General features: G+C 41.1%; 1 protein-coding gene across 1 annotated transcript in view; it reads right to left on the bottom strand.

Annotated features, from left to right (window-relative positions):
• Window positions 1–905: 905 nt before the first annotated feature.
• Window positions 906–27,493, bottom strand: part of LOC142741915 (uncharacterized) — a 59,033-nt gene continuing 32,445 nt past the window's right edge. Inside the window, exons 6-12 of the mRNA XM_075851237.1 lie at window positions 13,472–13,628; window positions 11,397–11,599; window positions 10,713–10,853; window positions 6,141–6,221; window positions 4,779–4,891; window positions 3,038–3,239; window positions 906–1,287 (exon numbers count right to left, since the gene is read on the bottom strand). Of these exons, the coding sequence (XP_075707352.1) occupies window positions 1,097–1,287; window positions 3,038–3,239; window positions 4,779–4,891; window positions 6,141–6,221; window positions 10,713–10,853; window positions 11,397–11,599; window positions 13,472–13,628 (1,088 nt within the window). The 3' untranslated portion in view covers window positions 906–1,096. The remainder of the gene's footprint in view (window positions 1,288–3,037; window positions 3,240–4,778; window positions 4,892–6,140; window positions 6,222–10,712; window positions 10,854–11,396; window positions 11,600–13,471; window positions 13,629–27,493) is intronic.

The following is a 27,493-nucleotide window of genomic DNA, read 5'->3' as shown; positions in this document are numbered from 1 at the left end:
TATACCACCTGTTAATAAAATAATCTGTTTATTGTCTTCAGCTTAAATAGCATCATAATAAATAAAATAAGGTATACAAATTAACTCTTTATGTGTTACACATTATAAACAAGGCTTGATAGCATCATAGATATACATACATACCATATGCGGCTCTTACAACAATATCAATACATTCAGGGGTTGTCCCAAAAATCCCCGAGTCATGAGCTGGACCATAATCGATCAGAGTTATAAGACATTTCTGATAGACGGGTTATAATAGTCATTTTTGTCACCACCCCTGTAGCATATAGAGCTGTATCCGCGTTCCATACCTATATGCCATTAATGCATATTTAAAATAATCTATAAAAAATATATCATGTAAACCTACGAGAGCAACATTTGTTCATGTATAAGATCCTCGGCAACAATACGAGATATTCCAACCTTCTATTAATTAAAAGGTAAACTCATTTGGCTCTGACTATTGGCTGATTACTGACCCGTGTTCACACAGTCACTGTTTCTGAGACAGCACTAGAATATATGTTTAGTTGCAGGTCCCCCTTAGTGTATTCGGCAGGGTGTGTTAGTTCAGGTCTCCTAGCAACCTCTGTACTTCCTGTCCGGGTGACTACCATTTGAATACATGTAATTAGATGCATAGAAGTAGTCACAGACCCGGCTGCACTAAGACCTTAAAGGAGACACACCTTATTAATCGGCGGGGGGAATTTAGAACCCTACGATCTGATATATATGGACTAGCCTGAGGATAGGGTATCATTATTATAGTTCCCTTTAAGACATAAATAGAAAATGAAATTCTTCAGTGCAAAACAATATATTTCATAATATATTATATAATATATTTTTTTTAATCTTTGGTTTAATGGTCGATATATCACATTATATCTTATAAAAGATTTACTCCAGTTCATGTAAAAAAAAGCGAGATTTACATCATAGAATAGCCAACAATTAAGGCCAACACATTCAATATATAAATAGTAAAATTCCTCTCATCCGGCATCTGATAGTCCAGAAATGCTGAGAAGAATTGTTACTATATATTATTGCCTATACAGATACATTGGGTGACTTGTTCCCCCTAGAAATGCTTGTAGGAAGATCCTGTAATATCCTCGGTATAAGGCGAGTATCCGCCAGTTCTCCTCTTAGTATATATCCACAAGGCGGACAGGACTACGACTATTAATAACAAGAGTCCCAGCAGAACGGCGATGACGATAGTGGCCGTCCTAAAACCGTTGTCTTCACTCGTCGGGCTGGTGGATAATTCTGTAATTAAAGAGACAGATGCGTTAATATTGTTATATAATAGTTGCATTGGCGGATTATTATAGGTTTAAATATAATAACTATGTATGTAATATTATATAATGTTTCATTTATTAACTCAAAGAGGCAGCGACGGGCACAAATCTCTGACCAACACCTCTATTTTTATTTGCACTAGATTGCATTGCTAACCAAGAACACCAGGTGGCGCTGTTTTAAAGATTATATTAGTAATAATACGTAAGACTGTGGGCGTAATTTATAGATGGGGATGTTGTATGTTCCTATTAGAACTTATTATTTATAGGGTCATCGGCCCGGTGGTCCCGGTCCCCTGACGGCTTATATCTGTGTAACTTAGATGGGAACTATTAGGGTATGATCGCACGGCAGCGTCCAATACGCCTGAAATGACGGAGCTGTTTTCAGGCGAAAACAGCTCCTGAATTTCAGACGTAATTGCTCGTACTCGCGTTTTTTGCGGCGTCAGTTCCGGACGTAATTGGAGCTGTTTTTCAATGGAGTCAATGAAAAACGGCTCCAATTACGTCCCAAAAAGTGACATGCACTTCTTTGACGCGGGCGTCTTTTTACGCGCCATCTTTTGACAGCGGCGCGTAAAAAAAAAAGCCTGTGTGCACAGAACATGGTAGCCCCATTGATTTCAATGGGCAGATGTTTGCCGGCGGTTTGGAGCCGTATTTTCGGACGGAATTCGAGGCGTAAAACGCCCGAATTACATCCGTAAATAGGGCGTGTGAACATACCATAAGGGTATGTTCACATGGCTTATTTTTTGGCCATTTTTCGGGCCAAAAACGGCGGAAAAATCGGAAGCAAAACGCCTCCAAACATCTGCCCATTGATTTCAACGGGAAAAATGGCGCTCTGTTCCGACGGGGCATTTTTTTATGCGGCCGTTTTGAAAAAAGGATGTGTAAAATAACGGATGCGAAAATGAAGTGCATGTCACTTCTTGAGACGTTTTTGGGGCCGTTTTTCATAGACTCTATAGAAAAACAGCTCCAAAAACGGTTTTTATAAACGCCACGAAAAACGTAACTTTGACTAAAAAAAGACTGAAAATCAGGAGCTGTTTTCCCTTGAAAATAGTTCTGTATTTTGAGACGTTTTTTATTTTGTGTGTGCACATACCCTTAGTATTCACTAGTCTAATTCTCCGAGGCGTAACTTGAATAACCAGGGCCCCTATGCTAAATCTGTAACATAGCTAGACTGGACGTGCTGGGGTCTTCTTATGTGACAGAGGGGCTTGGGCTATCCACTGCTAACACTGGTGTTTCACCCAGAGAAAGTGGCGCCGGATGAGTCTGGCTGCCGCTTATCTCCGCCATGCATGACAGTAATATCAAGGTCTTGCAAGGTACTGATTTTCCTTGCAGAGATCCAGATAGTAGGGCAGGGCTCCCTGGGAAAAAATTATGCAAAATATCTTTCCAACAGAAAGAAGAAAAATGTCTCTCTAGTGCCACCTATAGGAATATCAGCAGCAATATCAAAACCTGCATCCACAAGAAGGGGTAGATCACTGCATACAAATATATACCATTCCCATTGAGTTTTCTACTAGCTGTATAAATCCACATGCAGTTAGCTCCCCCTAGTGGTGACTGCTGGTAGCCAGAGATTTATAATTTTAGAAAAAGTCAGACAAACAGAGCCCCCTGTACTGCCTGGGGATTCCTATGGGTGGCTCTAGACCTGGAAAGATTGTAGGGAGCCCACTTACGTTGCATCACACTGACTGAGACGTTTGTAGACAGGACTCCTTGGACACTACTTTTTAGAGCTTCTTCAAATTCTTTTTGGCTGATCGGTGAGGAAGAGTTTATGATGGACATAAAATGGGCAACCACACTGCCTGGCCTGAAGCCCACCACAATGATCTCAAAGCTTTTCAGATTCAGTATCGTTTTCATGGAACTCGTTATCTGCAAAGGAAATATGAGACTTCAGTTCACACAAGACAAAAACGTTAGTCCTTACGAACATGGGATTCAAAGCAGCTGTTGGTAAAGGGTGAAGGTGAACAGGGACCTATGAGAAAAAAGAAGGTTGTAGTGTATCGCTCTGCAGGGGTGGGACCTAAAGCAATATGGGACTCTCTCCGGGTGGGCACTTCATTGCCCTTACCACAATCTTCTTATTGTAACGTCTTGCCCATGTGGACACCTTCAGTTGACAACCCATTCTACTGCAGACACTGTCCCACCTACAAAGGAAGCCGATGAAGCCGCACAGTGTGGCAGATACCGGACCCGAGGACTAAATGGGACCTCCTCTCATGTTCTGGTTTCATATTTAAAGGGGTTGTCCAGGCACAGACAGCTGATGACCCATCTATAGGATAGGTCATCAGTATATGATCGGTGGGGGTCCGACACCCGAATCCTGCACCGATCAGCTGTTCCGGGCGCCTGAATTTATGCGGTGTATGCAGAGTTCGGAGCAGGAAGCAGATAGTTCCGATCACTGCATAGCGACCGTGCTGCAGAACAGCAACTCTGATCCTATTCACGTGAACAGTACTGCAGCTCGACCGCTATTCCGTGACCGGAGCCAGTCATAGACCCGGAGGCAGCCGGAGCAGCTGATCGCTGCGGGGTCCAGCTGTCGGACCCCCACTGATCATATACTGATGATCTATCCTGTGGATAGGTCATCAGTTGTCCGTGACGGGACAACCCCTTTAAGAATGTACCAGATTAAACAAGCTTTGTATCTACTATTAACTTTCCAACAACTGGGAGAGCATCGGGCAGAGTAAGTCCAGCCATACATTGATATGGACCACCAGCAACTAACTAATTATGAGGGGAGCTACTCCTGGGACCCCCCCACAACGAGCTGTTGTCACCAGGTAAAAACTCGCTAAAGGATCAATGAGGGGGTTCATGTATTGCATGTATGACAGTGGTCCTCCAAATCGTGGACACTAGAGTTAAGCGAATTTGCCGAAATTTGTTTCAGGTCCCATCCAAATGGCCGTCCGAATCGGTCAGAATAAAAACGCCACGAGAAGTCCCCGGATTGCCCTGAAACTCGTGTCTGAATCTCTGATGTCTTCTAGGACCGTATTAAGCCCCTTTCAAGTTCTTTAACGCCAAGACGGCATTAGTAATGTCATTCACCTATACCCCTCATGATTGGCTGTGCTAGAGGGAGGGATTACGCACTGCATTTTGTGAAGGCTGCTTGCAAGGCATTATGGGGAAGACCGTCTGAGATCATGCGATCCTTTTTTTTCGCGGCTGCCATTTTGCCACGATTTATGTACCGTGAACCCCAAAAGTTTGATTCGAAATTCCATTAGAAATTCTCTGGAGGGCGCTCTTGGCAACCACAGATCTATGTTGGAGAGTCTTGATTACCTACCCTGTGCACTGATAGGCCATATGGATAGGGGTCGTCCCTTACTTGGACATTATACGGTTTATGTTCTTTGTCGAGGCCACAAATAATTGACTTACGTTGCTGGTGAATAATAAAGCAAGTTTTTTATAGGTTTCGCTGGATGGGTCGTAGTGGTCTTTGGTGAAAGGCCGGTCTCTTATCACCACATTTGCTGGAAATGCCTGTGTACCTGTGGAACGAAAAAGAAGATCTTAGGAGATGATCCTCAAGTACATTTTCCTATAATACATCATGATGACAACACTTAAAGGGCTTCTCCACTATTGACCCTCCCAGACACGAGGTGGACGTAGACCATCATTCCTCCGGTAATACCTCCTAGATCAGTATCTACATAGGGAATTGAGAAGTTCTGGGGAAGTGACATCCTAGTCTCTTTGCGGGTCACGATGTACTGTAACCACATAGGACACATCCAATGGAGACCCAGTTTACTTTGACCATGGGTTCGGAAGTTGGGGGAACCCCTATAATGACACGGCAGAAGAGTGCCCTCAAACAAAAGCGGTATATTGGCCCCATGCATGTAGATGAAGTCTCCACCATGGCTCTCTCCGGTGTGCGCATTTGTTTGATGGGTCACATTGCACCCGTAATTTTGGGTCCTGGAAATTTTTAGTGCAGCCCCTTTAAGAGTGGTGGTGGCCACATTTGTCTACAAGGTTCCTAGTATTTTTTAATCATACAGGTAAAGAGAATATCTCAACAGGACAGGTTACCTCGTGGTCACTAATACAATGTCCAGATGAACGAGAAGGTGCAATGGGCCGGGTGGTAGCTGGGGGCTGGTGGGGCAAGTGCCCTGAGTGGTTGGTGCCAGTTGAATGAATGTTTGCACTAAATGGGCTCCCAAAGTGCCAGTCTGGAGTCCAGAAGCAGTGAGCCCTAAACCTTTAACCCCTTAAAAACAGGGCAACTTTTTTCTGCATCGATGTAAATGCGTCATTTCTGTTGTACCAGCATCAACTGCCTCAAATGACATACTCAGGTCTGCTACATCTGACAAACTCAACTGTTCTACGCCTGACAATCTCAGCTCTTCTACATCTAACAAACTTAGCTTTGCTGTATCAGTATACCAAAAATATAAATAAAACCCAAACATAGAGCCATGTTTTACATCTGGGAAGAAATAGGAATCTGCACGACACTGTATGATAAAATAAGATGTAGCAGTGTTGAATTTATCATTGAACTGTTTATTTTCTGCTCAGTTATAACCAGCGGAGTAAAAATTGCAAAGTAGGTTTACCTCCGGTCTACAGTTAAAACAGCCTGCCGTAACCATGAGTTGTGCCAAATGACAAACTCAGCTCCGCTATATCTGATAAAGTCAGCTCTGCTGCATTTGTGCACTTCAATTACATATAGGACATATAGAAATACACAGGTGTATACAATATGCTCTGAATACTTACTAGAACATGTCTTGGCTTTGGAAGCCATATTACAGGTAGATGTAGAGCAGAATGTCACCGCACTATAACAGTTGACAGGATCTGAAAGATAAATGATATCATTGACATTTGCCGTCTATACAATCAGATCTCAGGATCTCCTCCGTAACATTTATATACAATAGAAGAACAAGTCAGTCCGGTCCGTTCTCTGTGGCTTATAATACATCACATATAATGACTGGGATGAAGCGGTCGAGGCAGCGCCAAATATTAAGTGTTACCCAACTTTCCCAGGAACTGATAAAAGTACAGAAATTCCGTGGCATCCCCTCAGCTATCATAGACTCCTGAATAGCAAATCTGATTGGACAGGGTGGACATATATCACTCCATACCTAAGCAGTTTTAAAGGGTATGTCCACCTGCTTCACCAAATTTTTAACTTTGTCCCAATGCATCTGAAATGATAAATTAAGCAACTTTACCATAAGTCTTATTTAAAAGTTTCCTATCCTTTTGTTTCTCCAGCTCCCATGCAGACTATGAATCTCCATGGTAACAGACAACAAAAAAAACCTTGTGTAGTCTGATTCTGCAGCCAAACCCACTTCTGTCTTTATCGTCTTGCTAACCTACCGATCATGTTAGCATAAAGAGTAGGACAAACGGAAGGCAAAGTGTGACTGCAGGATCAGACTACACAGAGTTTGTTGTCTGTTACCATGGAGACACATAGTTTGTACAGCTTTTCCAGAAATTCTGTTCAGCTGTATACAAAAATATAAGTTTTTTTGAGAAGCTAAACATTGTCGTAGCTATAGGGGTGCAGAGGTAGCAGTCGTACCCGGACCCTGGAGCCTGAGCGGGCAGGAAGGCCTCTGCCACATCAGAAGACACCAGTAAGTAGGTGGGGGCCCTATTACCGATGTTGCCTTGGGGCCCAGAAGTTGCTGTTATAGGATTTCCCCTCATCTTTCCCAAATTTCTGAATGACAAAACCGCCTAGTTATGCTGCTATCACTAAATATCTAGGCATCGTTGTCATTCAGGATTATGGGAAAGCTGGATAACCGATGTAATGGGGCCGATATGGGTTGTCATCATGCTTTAGAAATAAAATAAATGTCTGCGATGGAACCTCAGCAGTTGTGTTTCCTTGTATTTCTATTCTATGTTCAAGGAGCAGCAGATCTCGGCTTTATCCGGATATTAGTGAGTCCATTATACAGGTGACAGTAATACGGGCACAGCCCGCGTCCTAGTGTGGGAATGTTTGTCATAGTCTCAGAGCTAATAGACTCTCCACACTAGAAAAAATATTGACTCAGCCTCACCGGATAAAAACCTTTTATTATAAGGGTAACAATGAGTTCAGATCAAGGCAAGGTGTGGGAGAATCACTAGGCCAGGTGTAGGAGAGTTTCCGGGTGTACAAGGGTCACTGGGTCGAGTACAGAAGGGTCACTGAGCTGGGTGTAGGAGGGTCAGTCGGCCGGGTGTATGAGAATCACTGGGCCGGGTGTAGGAGGGTCACTGAGCCGGGTGTAGGAGAATCACTGGGCCAGGTGTAGGAGAATCACTGGGCCAAGTGTAGGAGGTTCACTGGGTTGAGTGTAGGAGGATCACTGGGTTGAGTGTAGGAAGGTCACTGGGTTGAGTGTAGGAGGGTCACTGGGTTGAGTGTAGGAGGGTCACTGGGTTGAGTGTAGGAGGGTCACTGGGTTGAGTGTAGGAGGGTCACTGGGTTTAGTGTAGGAGGGTCACTGGGTTGAGTGTAGGAGGGTCACTGGGTGGAGTGTAGGAGGGTCATTGGGTTGAGTGTAGGAGGGTCACTGGATTTAGTGTAGGAGGGTCACTGGGTTGAGTGTAGGAGGGTCACTGGGTGGAGTGTAGGAGGGTCATTGGGTTGAGTGTAGGAGGGTCACTGGGTTGAGTGTAGGAGGGTCACTGGGTTGAGTGTAGGAGGGTCACTGGGCTGCAACTAGTCCGACTACAACAATCATTTACCTGATAAACCCTGTGCAGTCACTTAAGTTTTTATCAACACCCGTGAAATCCAGTCTGCCATTTAATAGAGGTAACATAATTGAGGCACGAGGTTCTGTGCGCCTCATGCTGCTATGTCACAGGGTGGAAGCGAAACTGTGTGACTTCAGCAGACCCCAGCCCAGATGGGTAACATGAATGCTGCCCTGACTGTAGACATGTCATACTTTACCTGTGGTGGGTACATTTGTAGGGTCTGTGGGCATCTTGCCAGGTTCTGCATATAGTGTCATAGGCCGAGCCACTGTCCAGCCCCATTTTATTAACAGCGAAATATAAAGGGACGTTCACACGGGTCGTCCAATATGACATTACAGCCTATGATTGGCTGCCGGGTCACATGAAACAAAACATCAGCCCCTGAGGCCGACTCAACAGAGATTAACCAATGGGAGCAGGGACACGTAGCTATGGGAACACCAGGGGAGGTGAGTATGTTTTTTGTTTTTATTTAAAAAATTGGAAAATGTTTTTTTTTCTAGTTGGGATTTCTGCGGCAGATAAACTCTAGCAAAAAAACCCGCAACATTTGCCAATTGTTGTGGATTTTCGTTTGGTGAAACTCTGCAACAAATCCGCAACCATTGCACAGCACAAATTGAACTGCTGCAAATTTTAAAATCTGCAAAGAAATCTTTCAATGTGTGGGTGGGATTTGTTAACCAATCAGATCCCAGCTTTCATTTTCCTAGCACAGGTTATAAAATGAAAGCAGTGATTTGATTGGTTGCTATGGGCAACACCTCCACCTTATGGTGAAGCCCAGCATCCATTTTGCTCACAATGGCCATAGGTACATAATGGCTTGTTTATTCCAAAAAACAAGAATGAAAGGGCCCGCCTTTGACGTGAATGCCTTTTGTCTGCAGGTTTCAATAGTAAATCAGATAAACCGTTAATAATTGTACGGCTTAAAATAGTCTCGGAAATTTCCATAGAGGTTAAAGGTCACGGCAGACCCATAATTATCACTAATTATAAGATCTTTGCCTGAAGGTTTGATACATCCTGTGCAGTATCTGAGCATTCTAGAGCATGCCCAAAACTGGAAGGGTGGACTATTATTAGCCAAGGAAAGGTATAATTAGGGTTGTGGCCCCTTTAATTCCGAGGTCTGCGCTCGCTCACCCCTCTGCTTACAATATTTTATAATTGAACAGTATTTTCCCCAGAAATTAGAAGCCCCCCCTGGTCACTTTATTGCTTAGGCTATGTTCACACAGGGTGGATACGTTGCGTAAAAGCACACAGTGTACCCGCCCTCATCGCCGCAGGGAATTACGGCCAAAAAACGTACCAAATTGTGGTGAAAAAAAAACTTTTCATAGTTACTCGTAACCATGGTGACGCGTCCCTTTGCCGTCCCTCAGCTTGGTCTCCTGAGATGACGTATCATCTCATGTGATCGCTGCAGCCTGTGATTGGCTGCAGAACACACGGGATGGAACGTCATCCCAGGAGGCCGGCCTGGACGAAGAAGCACAGAATTCTGGGTAAGTATAAGATTTTTTTTTCTTCCGAGTTGCGATTTTTGCAGCTGAATCACGGTTTTTCCGCCGCAAATTCAATGGGCAAAACCCGAAACAACAATGCAGCAATTGCGCAAATACAATTCCCATGCGGCGGATTAAAAAAATGCACCACAGGTTAATTTCTGAGCGTTTTTTCTACTTCATCATTGTGAACGTTATTATTTTACTGTTTAAAGCGACCCTCCAGTCCCCACAAAAAAAACAAGGTATAGTATTAGGATTTTTAACTTCTCTCTCTGTTGCCTCTTTCCCGATCCCCGCTGTCTTCCATCCAAGATGGCCACCTCTGTCTCAGACTTAAATAGGGAGCGTAGTCTGCAAATCTGAGACACGCCACCTCCTCACTGGCCTATGATGGACCAGCGCTGATGAAAATTTAGAGGGCAGTGAAGGAGGGGGCGTGTCTAAGACTCAGACTACGCTCCCTATGCAAGTCTGGGAAAGTGGTGGCCATCTTGAATGGAAGACTACGGGGACCGAGAACAAGGCAACGGAGAGCGAAGTTGAAAATCATTCTACTATGATTCGTTTATTTATTTTTGGGGACAGGGGGTCGCTTTAAGGCTGTTGAAGGCTACTTTATACTTTTTTATATATTGATGGAGAACCCCTTTAAAAATGTATACCTGTTTCAGTAAAAGGTGGGTGACAACCAATATAGCCACAGGAGAAGTCAACCCAACCTTCCCAGACTACTGAATACCAAATTCGCTGTTATTATAGGACTATATCCCACCAACTATATTATTGTATAAAGGGGAAGATTAGCCCTTCGGGGTCATGGAAAGCTGGGTGACCACCGCTCATACATTAATCTGCCTCTTTCCTACCCATATACATTTTAGGATATATAATCTATAGGGGAGGGGCAGATATAGGATTTGAGATCACAAGGTGGATGACACAGACTAATGAAATGGGCTTTACGCAGAAATTAGCGTTTAGGGTTACACCAGCTTCTCAGTATAAAGCCTGAAGTCCCGAAAATACAGAGACGCCAAGCTGCACTTACCGAAACAATCCTGTCCGGCATTGGAGGGGTTAAGATCCTGATTTTCTGGATAGCACTGACATGTGTAACTCCCATTAGTGTTGGTACAAGACGCCAGCTTGGAGCATAAGTTATTGTATGTCGGGGCGCACTCGTCTATATCTGCACAGAAAAAGAATAAAATAAAGACCAACATGAGATAAAACCGGCAGTGTTTCCAATACCAATAAGAAAAGATGTAAGGTTGTCACAGCTCCGCCCCTTTCACAAATATTAATGACTAGTAATAACATATTATTTAAAGTTCAACTCCACTTTGCCCATTCGGTTGAGCATGAAGGGGAAGGAGTTTTGCAATATATTCTCCTTAGCGACATGTCTTCATTTACATATTATCAGACCCCTGTGTGCCTCTCTGGTAGTCACTTGTAATTATTCGGTGTAAGCGAAGAAAAATCGACGACACTATAGCTCTGTCATAGAGCCCGGCGCAGTCATTTCTCATTGCGGATTACACATTTAATAACTCATAGAAGTTATTTATACTGTAAAATAAAAGTGGAGCTTTCCTTTAAGGACTGATAGTCCTGAGGATTGCTCCACCCAAGTTATTTTCTTAGTCTTCTACAATAATAACAGGAAAGTTTGGGAGAAAATACAATCAATATTTATTTTGTACTGAAGTGTCGATCGGACTGCACTCACCCACACAGTCCCGGCCGGGGTTGGTAGAGTTTTGATCTTGAGTTCCTGGTATGCACTGACATTCGTAACTCCCAACAGTGTTGGTACAGTTTGCCAACTGTGAGCATGTGCTTGTGTTTGCTGTGGCGCACTCGTCTATATCTACACAAAGAAAACATAAAATATAGACCAACATGAGATACAAATGTCCATTCCTATCAATACTAATAAGAAAAAAAATAATAAGGTTGTCACAGCTCCGCCCCTTTTATTAATGAATAGTAATTACTTATTGTTTAAAGTCCAACACTTGTGGTTAACTTTGAAATCATTGGTTATTTTTTCACTCAATGCCGTCTGCCTGCCCACAATGTAAAGCAGTGCAGGGCCAGGACCGGCCATTGGGGTGTGCGACCTGTGCCATCGCACAGGGCGCATCACTCCAGCGGGTGGAACGGGGCGCTGCACTGGCTCCCTTTGCCTGCTTGTGTTTCTGAAGCGCTCAGGCCCGGCGACTCCGCAGCTGCCTTTCCCCCCGGGCACTACTTTGCTGCTCTCTGCGTAACTATTGCTGTATCGGCCTTAACGGCTGCTAGGAGGCCCGCGACATGAAGAGGCATGTGCCGCAGGGGGGCATTAAATTTTTTATGGGGCATTTCTTTTATGATGGGGGTGGGGTGGCAAAATAAAATTTTGCACAGGGCGCCATCTATCCTAAGGCCGGTCCTGTGCCCGGCATTCTGGGAGGTCTGATGTTTACAGTCCTGATGAAGTCCACTTTGTAATACAGCCCTGTGCAGTCATTTCTCAGTGCTCCATATGTATTATTTACTTTATGGGAGTTTTTTACACTGTAGAAAAAAGTGACGCTTCTCTTTAACCCCTCGGCGCCGCAGCTAGTTTTAATTTTTTAATTTTCGTTTTTTCATCCAGGCAATTCAAGTGCTTATTTATTTTTCCATTGACATAGCCGTATGAGGGCTTCCTTTTTGCAGAAGGAGTTGCTATATTTATTGACAAACATTTCTTTGTGGGTGGAATGAAAAATAAACAGCAATTACGTCTTTGTTATAAAAAAAAAAATTGTGTCGCCATATTCTGAGAGCCATAACTTTTTTATCTTTCCGTCAATAAAGCGGTATGCGGTTTTTTTGTTTGTTTTTTTTAACGCGAGCTGTAATTTGTACCATTTTGGGGTCCATACGACATTTTTTAGTACTTTTTATTTTATATTTTTTAGGGGTGAGGCAGCGTGACCAAACCAAAGCAATTCCTTCATTTTTTTATGTTTTATATTTTAATAGTTTGGATCAATACGTGCGCGTCAATACTAATCATGTATAATTTTTTTATTGTTTAGAATATTTTTCATAGAAAATGGGAAAAGGACAGAAAGACTTTTTGAATTCAATACGAGTGGGAGAATTGATAAACTTTTCTAAGCATAGAAAAGTTGTAAATGGCACAAAAGTTGCTGAACCCGCTACTTTTCTAAAAAAAATGGGCGGAGCTTAGTATGAGAGGTGGGGCATGAGCATGAGGGGTGGAGCAACCCATGGCCCAACACGTTTACTATAATTTACGCCAGAAATGGCATAAATTATAGCGGAAACCTACACCAGAGCCTAGCTGGCGTAGTTTTCAATAAGTGGCGAACGGACAGAAAAATATATTAAGGAGTTTTTTTTCCTGGTATTGTCTTCTATCTTCTCAAAACAAAAATTTGGGTATTTTCTATGAATGGTCTATATCTCAAATTTGAAAAACCAAAATGAAAATATCTAAGTATGCAAAATATCTCACTTCAAGGGGGGAAAAAATGTTTTCTCTGGTGCCACCTATAGGTAAGTATTCTGTGAGTCAATGTTCGGCCCTTTACAGAGCCTTGAAATATGACGCAGATTATCAGTCAAACGGGAAACCCGCATCTGTAGACAGCACTGTTTCGGAGTTGGTGCTCTTTGTCAGTACAGAGTAGGGTTCTGGTCAGCTTGATGGCGCCATGTGTATTATTAATACTTGAAAGATTACACGGGAAGATTTCTGGTCAATCAAGTAATAACAAATCACTATATTCTATATATTTAATACATCACAGGTGCCGAGGCTCTGCCGTACCACATATGATCCCCGGGACACTTGGACTAGTCTCAACATATCCAGCAAGGCATTGACAAGTATACGTTCCTCCAACGGGTGTGCACGTCGCGTTGTTGGAGCATCCATTCTGACCAGATTCACAGGTGTTTAGTGCTGCAAATACAATCCACATTTGTATAAATTAACAGACCCAAAAATATATACAACTGAAAGGCAATAAAGCTAAAATCTAGTAAAACATGGTCTTGCATATAGGGGACAGTATTATAGTAGCTATATTCTTGTATATAGGGGCAGAATTATAGTAGTTATATTCTTGTCTATAGGAGGCAGTATTATAGTAGTTATATTCTTGTATATAGGGGCAGTATTATAGTAGTTATATTCTTGTATATAGGGGGCTGTATTATAGTAGTTATATTCTTGTATATAGGGGCAGAATTATAGTAGTTATATTCTTGTATATAGGGGGCAGTATTATAGTAGTTATACTCTTGTATATAGGGGCAGTATTATAGTAGTTATATTCTTGTGTATAGGGGAAGTATTATAGTAGTTATATTCTTGTATATAGGAGGCAGTATTATAGTAGTTATATTCTTGTATATAGGGGACAGTAGTAGGGCATGGCCACACGTGGCGGATTTCCTCCGCAACTGTCCGCATCAATGCCGCACCTAATCCGGGTTGCGGATTACGGCTGCGGATCTGCCCAAAATGTGCAGAAAATTGATGCGGACTAGCTGCTGCGGACTGCGGGAAAAGTGCTTCCCTTCTCCCTATCAGTGCAGGATAGAGAGAAGGGACAGCACTTTCCCTAGTGAAAGTAAACGAATTTCATACTTACCGGCCGTTGTCTTGGTGACGCGTCCCTCTTTCGGCATCCAGCCCGACCTCCCTGGATGACGCGGCAGTCCATGTGACCGCTGCAGCCTGTGCTTGGCCTGTGATTGGCTGCAGCCGTCACTTAAACTGAAACGTCATCCTGGGAGGCCGGACTGGAGACAGAAGCAGGGAGTCGTCGGTAAGTATGAACTTCTATTTTTTTACAGGTTGCTGTATATTGGGATCGGTAGTCACTGTCCCGGGTGCAGAAACAGTTACTGCCGATCGCTTAACTCTTTCAGCACCCTGGACAGTGACTATTTACAGATGTCTCCTAGCAACGCTCCCGTCATTACGGGAGCCCCATTGACTTCCTCAGTCTGGCTGTAGACCTAGAAATACATAGGTCCAGCCAGAATGAAGAAATGTCAAGTTAAAAAAGCAAGACGCATCCGCAGCACACATAACATGTGCATGACAGCTGCGGACTTCATTGCGGAAATTAGAATCTCCATTGAAGTCAATGGAGAAATTCCGCCATGAGTCCGCCACTGCTCCGCAACAGACAGAGCATGCTGCGGACACCAAATTCCGCTCCGCAGCCTATGCTCCGCAGCGGAATGTTACGCATCGTCTAAACGAACACTGCTAAATTAAAGTGGAAGTCAATGGAGAAACGGCTCCGCTGCGAATTAACGCTGCGGAGTGTCCACAGCGGAATTTAAGTGAAATTCCGCCACGTGTGAACCCAGCCTTATAGTAGTTATATTCTTGTATATAGGGAGCAGTATTATAGTAGTTATATTCTTGTATATATGAGGCAGTATTATAGTAGTTATATTCTTGTATATAGGGAGCAGTATTATAGTAGTTATATTCTTGTATATATGAGGCAGTATTATAGTAGTTATATTCTTGTATATAAGGGGCAGTATTATAGTAGTTATATTCTTGTATATAGGAGCAGTATTATAGTAGTTATATTCTTGTATATAGGGAGCAGTATTATAGTAGTTATATTCTTGTATATAGCAGCAGTATTATAGTAGTTATATTCTTGTATATAGGAGCAGTATTATAGTAGTTATATTCTTGTATATAGGGAGCAGTATTATAGTAGTTATATTCTTGTATATAGGAGCAGTATTATAGTAGTTATATTCTTGTATATAGGGCAGTATTATAGTAGTTATATTCTTGTATATAGGGGCAGTATTATAGTAGTTATATTCTTGTATATAGGAGCATTATTATAGCAGTTATATTCTTGTATATAGTAGGCAGTATTATAGTAGTTATATTCTTGTATATAGGGAGCAGTATTATAGTAGTTATATTCTTGTATATAGGAGCAGTATTATAGTAGTTATATTCTTGTATATAGCAGCAGTATTATAGTAGTTATATTCTTGTATATAGGAGCAGTATTATAGTAGTTATATTCTTGTATATAGGGAGCAGTATTATAGTAGTTATATTCTTGTATATAGGAGCAGTATTATAGTAGTTATATTCTTGTATATAGGAGCAGTATTATAGTAGTTATATTCTTGTATATAGGAGCAGTATTATAGTAGTTATATTCTTGTATATAGGGCAGTATTATAGTAGTTATATTCTTGTATATAGGGGCAGTATTATAGTAGTTATATTCTTGTATATAGGAGCATTATTATAGCAGTTATATTCTTGTATATAGTAGGCAGTATTATAGTAGTTATATTCTTGTATATAGGGGGCAGTATTATAGTAGTTATATTCTTGTATATAGGGGGTAGTATTATAGTAGTTATATTCTTGTATATAGGGGTAGTATTATAGTAGTTATATTCTTGTATATAGGAGCAGTATTATAGTAGTTATATTCTTGTATATAGGGGCAGTATTATAGTAGATATATTCTTGTATATAGGAGCAGTATTATAGTAGATATATTCTTGTATATAGGAGCAGTATTATAGTAGTTATATTCTTGTATATAGGAGCAGTATTATAGTAGATATATTCTTGTATATAGGAGCAGTATTATAGTAGTTATATTCTTGTATATAGGGGCAGTATTATAGTAGATATATTCTTGTATATAGGAGCAGTATTATAGTAGTTATATTCTTGTATATAGGAGCAGTATTATAGTAGTTATATATAGTCTTGTATATAGGGAGCAGTATTATAGTAGTTATATTCTTGTATATATGAGGCAGTATTATAGTCGTTATATTCTTGTATATAGGGGGCAGTATTATAGTAGTTATATTCTTGTATATAGGAGCAGTATTATAGTAGTTATATTCTTGTATATGGGGAGCAGTATTATAGTAGTTATATTCTTGTATATAGGAGCAGTATTATAGTAGTTATATTCTTGTATATAGCAGCAGTATTATAGTAGTTATATTCTTGTGTATAGGAGCAGTATTATAGTAGTTATATTCTTGTATATAGGGAGCAGTATTATAGTAGTTATATTCTTGTATATAGGAGCAGTATTATAGTAGTTATATTCTTGTATATAGGAGCAGTATTATAGTAGTTATATTCTTGTATATAGGAGCAGTATTATAGTAGTTATATTCTTGTATATAGGGCAGTATTATAGTAGTTATATTCTTGTATATAGGGGCAGTATTATAGTAGTTATATTCTTGTATATAGGAGCATTATTATAGCAGTTATAGTCTTGTATATAGTAGGCAGTATTATAGTAGTTATATTCTTGTATATAGGGGCAGTATTATAGTTGTTATATTCTTGTATATAGGGGGCAGTATTATAGTAGTTATATTCTTGTATATAGGGGTAGTATTATAGTAGTTATATTCTTGTATGTAGGAGCAGTATTATAGTAGTTATATTCTTGTATATAGGGGCAGTATTATAGTAGATATATTCTTGTATATAGGAGCAGTATTATAGTAGATATATTCTTGTATATAGGAGCAGTATTATAGTAGTTATATTCTTGTATATAGGAGCAGTATTATAGTAGATATAGATTGTTGTATATAGGAGCAGTATTATAGTAGTTATATTCTTGTATATAGGGGCAGTATTATAGTAGATATATTCTTGTATATAGGAGCAGTATTATAGTAGTTATATTCTTGTATATAGGAGCAGTATTATAGTAGTTATAGTCTTGTATATAGGGAGCAGTATTATAGTAGTTATATTCTTGTATATATGAGGCAGTATTATAGTCGTTATATTCTTGTATATAGGGGGCAGTATTATAGTAGTTATATTCTTGTATATAGGAGCAGTATTATAGTAGTTATATTCTTGTATATAGGGAGCAGTAATATAGTAGTTATATTCTTGTATATAGGAGCAGTATTATAGTAGTTATATTCTTGTATATAGCAGCAGTATTATAGTAGTTATATTCTTGTATATAGGAGCAGTATTATAGTAGTTATATTCTTGTATATAGGAGCAGTATTATAGTAGTTATATTCTTGTATATAGGAGCAGTATTATAGTAGTTATATTCTTGTATATAGGGCAGTATTATAGTAGTTATATTCTTGTATATAGGGGCAGTATTATAGTAGTTATATTCTTGTATATAGGAGCATTATTATAGCAGTTATATTCTTGTATATAGTAGGCAGTATTATAGTAGTTATATTCTTGTATATAGGGGGCAGTATTATAGTAGTTATATTCTTGTATATAGGGGGCAGTATTATAGTAGTTATATTCTTGTATATAGGGGTAGTATTATAGTAGTTATATTCTTGTATATAGGAGCAGTATTATAGTAGTTATATTCTTGTATATAGGGGCAGTATTATAGTAGATATATTCTTGTATATAGGAGCAGTATTATAGTAGATATATTCTTGTATATAGGAGCAGTATTATAGTAGTTATATTCTTGTATATAGGAGCAGTATTATAGTAGATATATTCTTGTATATAGGAGCAGTATTATAGTAGTTATATTCTTGTATATAGGGGCAGTATTATAGTAGATATATTCTTGTATATAGGAGCAGTATTATAGTAGTTATATTCTTGTCCATAGGAGAGGATAGACGTGTGCTTGTGAGCTCCCTGTTAGGACTATGCATGGCTTCTGACCCAGGTGGAGGGGAGGGGTCCTGGGCTGATGATCCTGGGAAAGCCCAGAGTCTGGAGTTTGGCCTGCAGCATGGAGATGGTGGAGGTGATGATCTGGAAATGGTGGCTGGTGAGTCAACTGAATCTCATGATGTTGGTGAATTGTGCACAAAAATGACAAAGAAAAATATCTTTAAAATGGAAATGCAAGTTCGCAAATTGAGAACTGAAATTAACCAAGAGACTGATCCAAAGGCAAAGCTGATGAAATGTGAGTGTCTGGATGTTTGCACACGTGAGCTGGTGATATTGAAGGAGAGATTGCAGAAAGAATCATGCACAGTACCCAAAATAAAGAACCGGGCAATTGAGAACAAAAGGGAGAGCAGAACCCAAACTGTGAAGAGAAAAAATATCATTGCAAAAAAAGACACTGACTATAATGCTGTGTATAATATTGTGGAGCAGGGAAACCCTGGAAGATATGAGTGTGCGGTGGCTGGAGGATCACATCTCTCATCATGTGTGGGGTCTGTGCAATCAGCCAACACAAATGCTGCTAAAGCTGCAGAGAAATGTGTGCTAGCTGACGAGGGGTTAACTGCAGTAGACTCTATGTGCAGTACTGATGAAGTGAACGCGAGTGGCACTCCTGGGAGTGAGCAAGAAAGTGCCTCATGTCCTGATATTATAAGTGAGACCTCGCTCAGCGCGGTAATTGACAGTCTGATATCTGATGAACCAGCGGCACAGGCTGAGGCGGACATTGCAGACCCTGTTCTGGAGGTTCAGCCGTCCGCAGTGTCAGTGAATGGAGTGCAGGTTACACAGCGATCAGGAGCAGATACAGGAGGATCTGCAGTACAATCAGCTGAGGAGAGGTCCAGTCCTGACCCACCTGCTGACAGACCTCAGTACAGGAGACTGTTCTCCAGCGTCACAAAACCAACTAACCCCACACCTCAGAGGAGGAACGCGGTCAGAATCAGGTACTCAGGACCAGAGGAAAACCTCCCCGCCAGACTCTACATTGGGAAAGTTTTATTGAAGGAGTTTATGAAGTTTAAAGCTTCTGAGGTGTTCGCTCTGATCCACGTTCCCTCCAGCAGGAATTATGACATCAGTTTCAAGCTGCAATATAGTCTAGATTTATTCTGGAGTATTTATAACGATACAAAGGAGCATGCGATGTGGGAGCATCTACATGTCATCCAGCTGACTAAACCCCAGGTAGTCACTGCCACCGTCCTGTTCCAGTCTGAGGTGGTGGCTCTGGCAGATTTGCAGCACTGGTTGAGCAGATATTGTGAGGTGAAGAGACTGCCAACAAAGATCTATGATGAGGAGGAGATCTGGAATGGAGGATATTCTGTCAAGATCCAGCTGGTTCAGGAGAATGGAGTGACCAGACATCTGCCGCACTCCTTCTACCTGGGCTCGGAGAGAGGCGTATGTTACTACCCTGGTCAACCGCGACTGTGCCATAGATGTGGGGGCAGACACCTGGCATTCAACTGTTCCCGTATTAAGTGCTCACTATGTGGTCAGTTTGGGCATGTGAAAGATGATTGTACAGGACCTGTCATCTGTAACCTGTGCTTGGGACCTGGACATACATTCCGGGAGTGTCCACATGCAGAACATAATAAAGAGGAGACTTTTAAGGGAGCCATGGAGGAAGAGCAGGAGGATGTCTCCATATGTGTAGATAAGACCCCAGAACCTGGAAGCCCCAGCGATGATGTGAGCCGAAGTACCAGAGACCCTGCTCCAGAGACGAATGTCCCATCTGTGGATGCTGCACAAGTGTCACCAGCCACTGAAAATAGAGGTCATGCTAAAAGTAAAATATCCAGTCACTCTGTCACCAAAACATCTAAACATCTGCCCAACACCAGTAAGGAGCCAGCTGATCCAGCCGCAGCGACCAGTAAGGAACCAGCTGAGCCAGTTGCAGTGACCAATAAAAAACCAGCTGATCCAGCCGTAGCGACCAATAAAAAACCAGCTGATCCAGCCGCAGCGACCAGTAAAAAACCAGCTGATCCAGCCGCAGCAACCAGTAAGGAACCAGCTGATCCAGCCGTAGCGGCCAGTAAAAAACCAGCTGATCTAGCCGCAGCGACCAGTAAGGAACCAGCTGATCCAGCCGCAGCAACCAGTATCGATGAGGAGGGATTTCAGACGGTTAAAAGGAGAAGTAAAACAGATGATTCTTCTAGGAAAAAAATCACTGCTGCAAAGAAATAACCGGAGTCTCTAGTGCTGGCGATAACTGGGGGACGTTACTGTGCGCTGGGGGAAGATGAACAGGAAGAAGAAGCAGAGATGGAGCAAGTCTCCTCACACATCCCAGGCGACGAACCTCAGGATGAAGATGCTGACCCCCCAATGTCCACCAAAAGATGGGGTGTTACAGGACATAGCAGTGGAAGAAGGAAAAAAGTAGGAAAGACATGTAACCAGGATGAGGCTGAAAATCACCTCCATCAATGTGAACAGCGTGAAGAATAGGAGCAGGCGGCGGGCGATATTCCAGCGTCTGTCTGACAACAAAACCAATGTCCTCTTTATACAAGAGACTTATCTACAGAGTAATATCCCTGCCGTGTCCCTGCAGTCACCACATCTAGTGGGACAGTGAAACTCTCAGCTGCTGTATGGAGACTTCTACCCCGAACTCCGTTTATATCATAGAGGTTCACTATATGTCATAAATGTGGTGACCGTGTACCCTCTGTGGTGTGCGCGATGCTGCCCGGTCACCAATAAAGAAGAACTCTCCTGTAATACTGTCTAGAATAATATCATGAAAAATAGTTGAAGCAATCTATACTGGAGCAATATTCATATATTATGGTTTGTTTAATGATTGTGATGTTATTAAGAGACATACGTTTATTTTCTTTATCTGTTATGAGTGTATTGCAAAGGTATTGTAATATTTTGTTGCAAGTTTTCAAATAAAAAAGATAATTATAGTAGTTATATTCTTGTATATAGGGGGCAGTATTATAGTAGTTATATTCTTGTATATAGGGGTAGTATTATAGTAGTTATATTCTTGTATATAGGAGCAGTATTATAGTAGTTATATTCTTGTATATAGGGGCAGTATTATAGTAGATATATTCTTGTATATAGGAGCAGTATTATAGTAGATATATTCTTGTATATAGGAGCAGTATTATAGTAGTTATATTCTTGTATATAGGAGCAGTATTATAGTAGATATATTCTTGTATATAGGAGCAGTATTATAGTAGTTATATTCTTGTAAATAGGGGCAGTATTATAGTAGATATATTCTTGTATATAGGAGCAGTATTATAGTAGTTATATTCTTGTATATAGGAGCAGTATTATAGTAGTTATATTCTTGTATATAGGGGCAGTATTATTGTAGTTATATTCTTGTATATAGGAGTAGTATTATAGTAATTATATTCTTGTATATAGGGGGCAGTATTATAGTAGTTATATACTTGTATATAGGGAGCAGTATTATAGTAGTTATATTCTTGTATATAGGAGCAGTATTATAGTAGTTATATTCTTGTATATAGGGGCAGTATTATAGTAGTTATATTCTTGTATAAAGGGGGCGGTATTATAGTAGTTATATTCTTGTATATATGAGGCAGTATTATAGTAGTTATATTCTTGTATATAGGGGCAGTATTATAGTAGTTATATTCTTGTATATAGGGGGCAGTATTATAGTAGTTATATTCTTGTATATAGGGGCAGTATTATAGTAGTTATATTCTTGTATATAGGGACAGTATCATAGTAGTTATATTCTTGTATATAGGGGGCAGTATTATAGTAGTTATATTCTTGTATATAGGGGTAGTATTATAGTAGTTATATTCTTGTATATAGGGGGCAGTATTATAGTAGTTATATTCTTGTATATAGGGGCAGTATTATAGTAGTTATATTCTTGTATATAGGGGGCAGTATTATAGTAGTTATATTCTTGTATATAGGGGGCAGTATTATAGTAGTTATATTCTTGTATATAGGGAGCAGTATTATAGTAGTTATATTCTTGTATATAGGGGGCAGTATAATAGTAGTTATATTCTTGTACATAGGAGCAGTATTATAGTAGTTATATTCTTGTATATAGGAGCAGTGTTATAGTAGTTATATTCTTGTATATATGGGCAGTATTATAGTAGTTATATTCTTGTATATAGGGGGCAGTATTATAGTAATTATATTCTTGTATATAGGGGCAGTATTATAGTAGTTATATTCTTGTATATAGGAGGCAGTATTATAGTACTTATATTCTTGTATATAGGGGGCAGTATTATAGTAGTTCTATTTTTGTACATAGGGGCAGTATTATAGTAGTTATATTCTTGTATATAGGAGGCAATATTATAGTAGTTATATTCTTGTATATAGGGGGCAGTATTATAGTAGTTCTATTTTTGTACATAGGGGCAGTATTATAGTAGTTATATTCTTGTATATAGGAGGCAGTATTATAGTAGTTATATTGTTGTACATAGGGGGCAGTATTATAGTAGTTATATTCTTGTACATAGGGGCAGTATTATAGTAGTTATATTCTTGTATATAGGAGGCAGTATTATAGTAGTTATATTGTTGTACATAGGGGGCAGTATTATAGTAGTTATATTCTTGTATATAGGGGTAGTATTATAGTACTTATATTCTTGTACATAGGGGGCAGTATTATAGTAGTTATATTCTTGTATATAGGAGGCAGTATTATAGTACTTATATTCTTGTATATAGGGGGCAGTATTATAGTAGTTCTATTTTTGTACATAGGGGCAGTATTATAGTAGTTATATTCTTGTATATAGGAGGCAGTATTATAGTAGTTATATTCTTATACATAGGGGGTAGTATTATAGTAGTTATATTCTTGTATATAGGGGTAGTATTATAGTACTTATATTCTTGTACATAGGGGGCAGTATTATAGTAGTTATATTCTTGTATATAGGAGGCAGTATTATAGTACTTATATTCTTGTATATAGGGGGAAGTATTATAGTAGTTATATTTTTGTACATAGGGGCAGTATTATAGTAGTTATATTCTTGTATATAGGGGCAGTATTACAGTAGTTATATTCTTGTATATAGGGGCAGTATTATAGTAGTTATATTCTTGTATATAGGGGGCAGTATTATAGTAGTTATATTCTTGTATATAGGGGGCAGTATTATAGTAGTTATATTCTTATACATAGGGGGTAGTATTATAGTAGTTATATTCTTGTCCATAGGAGAGGATAGACGTGTGCTTGTGAGCTCCCTGTTAGGACTATGCATGGCTTCTGACCCAGGTGGAGGGGAGGGGTCCTGGGCTGATGATCCTGGGAAAGCCCAGAGTCTGGAGTTTGACCTGCAGCATGGAGATGGTGGAGGTGAAGATCTGGAAATGGTGGCTGGTGAGTCAACTGAATCTCATGATGTTGGTGAATTGTGCACAAAAATGACAAAGAAAAATATCTTTAAAATGGAAATGCAAGTTCGCAAATTGAGAACTGAAATTAACCAAGAGACTGATCCAAAGGCAAAGCTGATGAAATGTGAGTGTCTTGATGTTTGTACACGTGAGCTGGTGATATTGAAGGAGAGATTGCAGAAAGACTCATGCACAGTGCCCAAAATAAAGAACCGGGCAATGGAGAATAAAAGGGAGACTAGAGCCCAAACTGTGAAGAGAAAAAATATCATTGCAAAAAAAGACACTGACTATAAGACTGTGTATAATATTGTGGAGCAGGGAAACCCTGGAAGATATGAGTGTGCAGTGGCTGGAGGATCACATCTCTCATCATGTGTGGGGTCTGTGCAATCAGCCAACACAAATGCTGCTAAAGCTGCAGAGAAATGTGTGCCAGCTGACGAGGGGTTAACTGCAGTAGACTCTATGTGCAGTACTGATGTAGTGAATGCGAGTGGCACTCCTGGGAGTGAGCAAGAAAGTGCCTCATGTCCTGACATTATAAGTGAGACCTCGCTCACAGCGGTGATTGACAGTCTGATATCTGATGAACCAGCGGCACAGGCTGAGGCGGACATTGCAGACCCTGTGCTGGAGGTTCAGCCGTCCGCAGTGTCAGTGAATGGAGTGCAGGTTACACAGCGATCAGGAGCAGACACAGGAGGATCTGCAGTACAATCAGCTGAGGAGAGGTCCAGTCCTGACCCACCTGCTGACAGACCTCAGTACAGGAGACTGTTCTCCAGCGTCACAAGACCGACTAACCCCACACCTCAGAGGAGGAACGCGGTCAGAATCAGGTACTCAGGACCAGAGGAAAACATCCCTTCCAGACTCTACATTGGGAAAGTTTTGTTGAAGGAGTTTATGAAGTTTAAAGCTTCTGAGGTGTTCGCTCTGATCCACGTTCCCTCCAGCAGGAATTATGACATCAGTTTCAAGCTGCAATATAGTCTAGACTTGTTCTGGAGTATTTATAACGATACAAAGGAGCACGCGATGTGGGAGCATCTACATGTCATCCAGCTGACTAAACCCCAGGTAGTCACCGCCACCGTCCTGTTCCAGTCTGAGGTGGTGGCTCTGGCAGATTTGCAGCACTGGTTGAGCAGATATTGTGAGGTGAAGAGACTGCCAACAAAGATCTATGATGAGGAGGAGATCTGGAATGGAGGATATTCTGTCAAGATCCAGCTGGTTCAGGAGAATGGAGTGACCAGACATCTGCCGCACTCCTTCTACCTGGGCTCGGAGAGAGGCATATGTTACTACCCTGGTCAACCGCGACGGTGCCATAGATGTGGGGGCAGACACCTGGCGTTCAACTGTTCCCGTATTAAGTGCTCACTATGTGGTCAGTTTGGGCATGTGAAGGACGAGTGTACAGGACCTGTCATCTGTAACCTGTGCTTAGGACCTGGACATACATTCCGGGAGTGTCCACATGCAGAACATAATAAAGAGGAGACCTTTAAAGAAGCCATGGAGGAAGAGCAGGAGGATGTCTCCATATGTGTAGATACAACCCCAGAACCTGGAAGCCCCAGCGATGATGTAAGCCGAAGTACCAGAGACCCTGCTCCAGGGACGAATGTCCCATCTGTGGATGCTGCAGAAGTGTCACCAGCCACTGAAAATAGAGGTCATGCTAAAAGTAAAATATCCAGTCACTCTGTCACCAAAACATCTAAAAATCTGCCCAACACCATTAAGGAACCAGCTGATCCAGCTGCATCGACCAGTAAGGAACCAGCTGATCCAGCTGCAGCGACCAGTAAAAAACCAGCTGATCTAGTCGCAGCGACCAGTAAAGAACCAGCTGATCCAGCCGCAGCGACTAGTATCGATGAGGAGGGATTTCAGACGGTTAAAAGGAGAAGTAAAACAGATGATTCTTCGAGGAAAAAAATCACTGCTGCAAAGAAATCACCGGAGTCTCCAGTGCTGGCGATAACGGGGGGACGTTACTGTGCGCTGGGAGAAGATGACCAGGAAGAAGAAGCAGAGATGGAGCAAGTCTCCTCACGCAACCCAGACGACGAACCTCAGGATGAAGACTCTGACCCCCCAATGTCCACCAAAAGATGGGGTGTAACGGGACATAGCAGTGGAAGAAGGAAAAAAAGTAGGAAAGATCTGTAACCAGGATGATGCTGAAAATCACCTCCATCAATGTGAACAGTGTGAAGAATAGGAGCAGGCGGCAGGCGATATTCCAGCGTCTGTCTGACGACAAATCTGACATCATCTTTATACAAGAGACTTATCTGAAGAGCAATGCTCAGGTGTACGCAGCCAAGAGAGACTGGAGACACGGACCATCATTCTGGTCCTTTGGACTGGAACGAAATGATGGCGTAGGAATTCTATTTAATAATATGGATGTACAAGTGGAGAAAGTCCTGGAGCTCTGCTCCGGCCGCTGCCTGATGCTGGACTTTACCCTGGACACTGTACATTATAGAGTCATTAATATCTATGCCCAGCAAACCAGGAAAGAGAGGAGGGAATTATTCCAAAATATTAAGCCCTATTGTTTTACTTCTAAGGTCTTTATTTTGAGTGGTGACTTCAATAGTGTCTCCAGTAATGTGGATCGTTCCAGTAGTCACAAAAGATTGAGATATGATGAAAATTTTCTCAATAGTCTAGTCCAGCAGGCTCATTTAGTGGACCCCTATGGTCTACATTGTAGTCGTAAAGCCTACACTTATCATAAGGGAGGTCATGCAAGCAGAATAGACCGTGTGTACATTAAGAAAGAATTGAAGTGTTCTCAGTATAGGATAAGTCCTATAGAGTTCTCCGACCATTGTATGGTGAGTGTAACGCTGGATCTGGACGATGCTGTGGTCTATGGTAAGGGCTACTGGAAGGTAAATAGCTCTGCGCTCCAGGATCCACAGTTTAAAGAGTCCTTTATCACATTTTATAACGACCGGAGAACTACCCAGTGTATGTGCGATGATACAGCGGAGTGGTGGGAGGACATGAAAAGAGACATCAAGCAGTTTATTATAAGAGCTGCAAAGAGACGGAGTAATATGGAGTATATGAGGTATTCTGCCCTGAGACTGCTACTGAGCCGTCTATATAGTAAGATGAATAGTGGAGAGCAGGTAGACGGAGAGAGCGTCCGCCAGATAAAGCAGAAGATGAGACAGCTGCAGTATGATCGCCTCAAGTCCCTGAAGGCAGAAGGCCAGTTTGATAGTTGGGGGGTTCATACCCCAGATCCCTTTATTGCCTGTAAGAACCGGGTTAGTAAGAAACGTCTGGTGAGTCTATTAGATGAGAACGGGATGGAGCAATCAGAACAGAAAAAACTTCATAAAATCATTGGAAATTATTATGGAAAACTGTTTGAAGGGAGTCAGATTAGAGATGGCGACATAAAGGCCTATCTGAAGAGTGTGACCCTGCCAAAATTAGATCCAGCGCAGGCAGATGGCATGGCTGACCCTATATCTGAGGAGGAGGTAAAGAGGAGCATCGACTCCTTAAAAACCAAGAAGAGTCCTGGTCTGGACGGCCTGACCAGCGAGTTTTATAAGGAGTTCAGGGATTTATTGGCCCCTGACCTGGTGCAGGTATATAATGATTGCCTCTCTGCTGGGAAACTTTTACAA

Source organism: Rhinoderma darwinii, chromosome 2 (genome assembly GCF_050947455.1).
Source record: "Rhinoderma darwinii isolate aRhiDar2 chromosome 2, aRhiDar2.hap1, whole genome shotgun sequence".
Lineage (NCBI taxonomy): Eukaryota > Metazoa > Chordata > Amphibia > Anura > Rhinodermatidae > Rhinoderma > Rhinoderma darwinii.
This window is presented reverse-complemented; position numbering and strand designations above follow the sequence as displayed.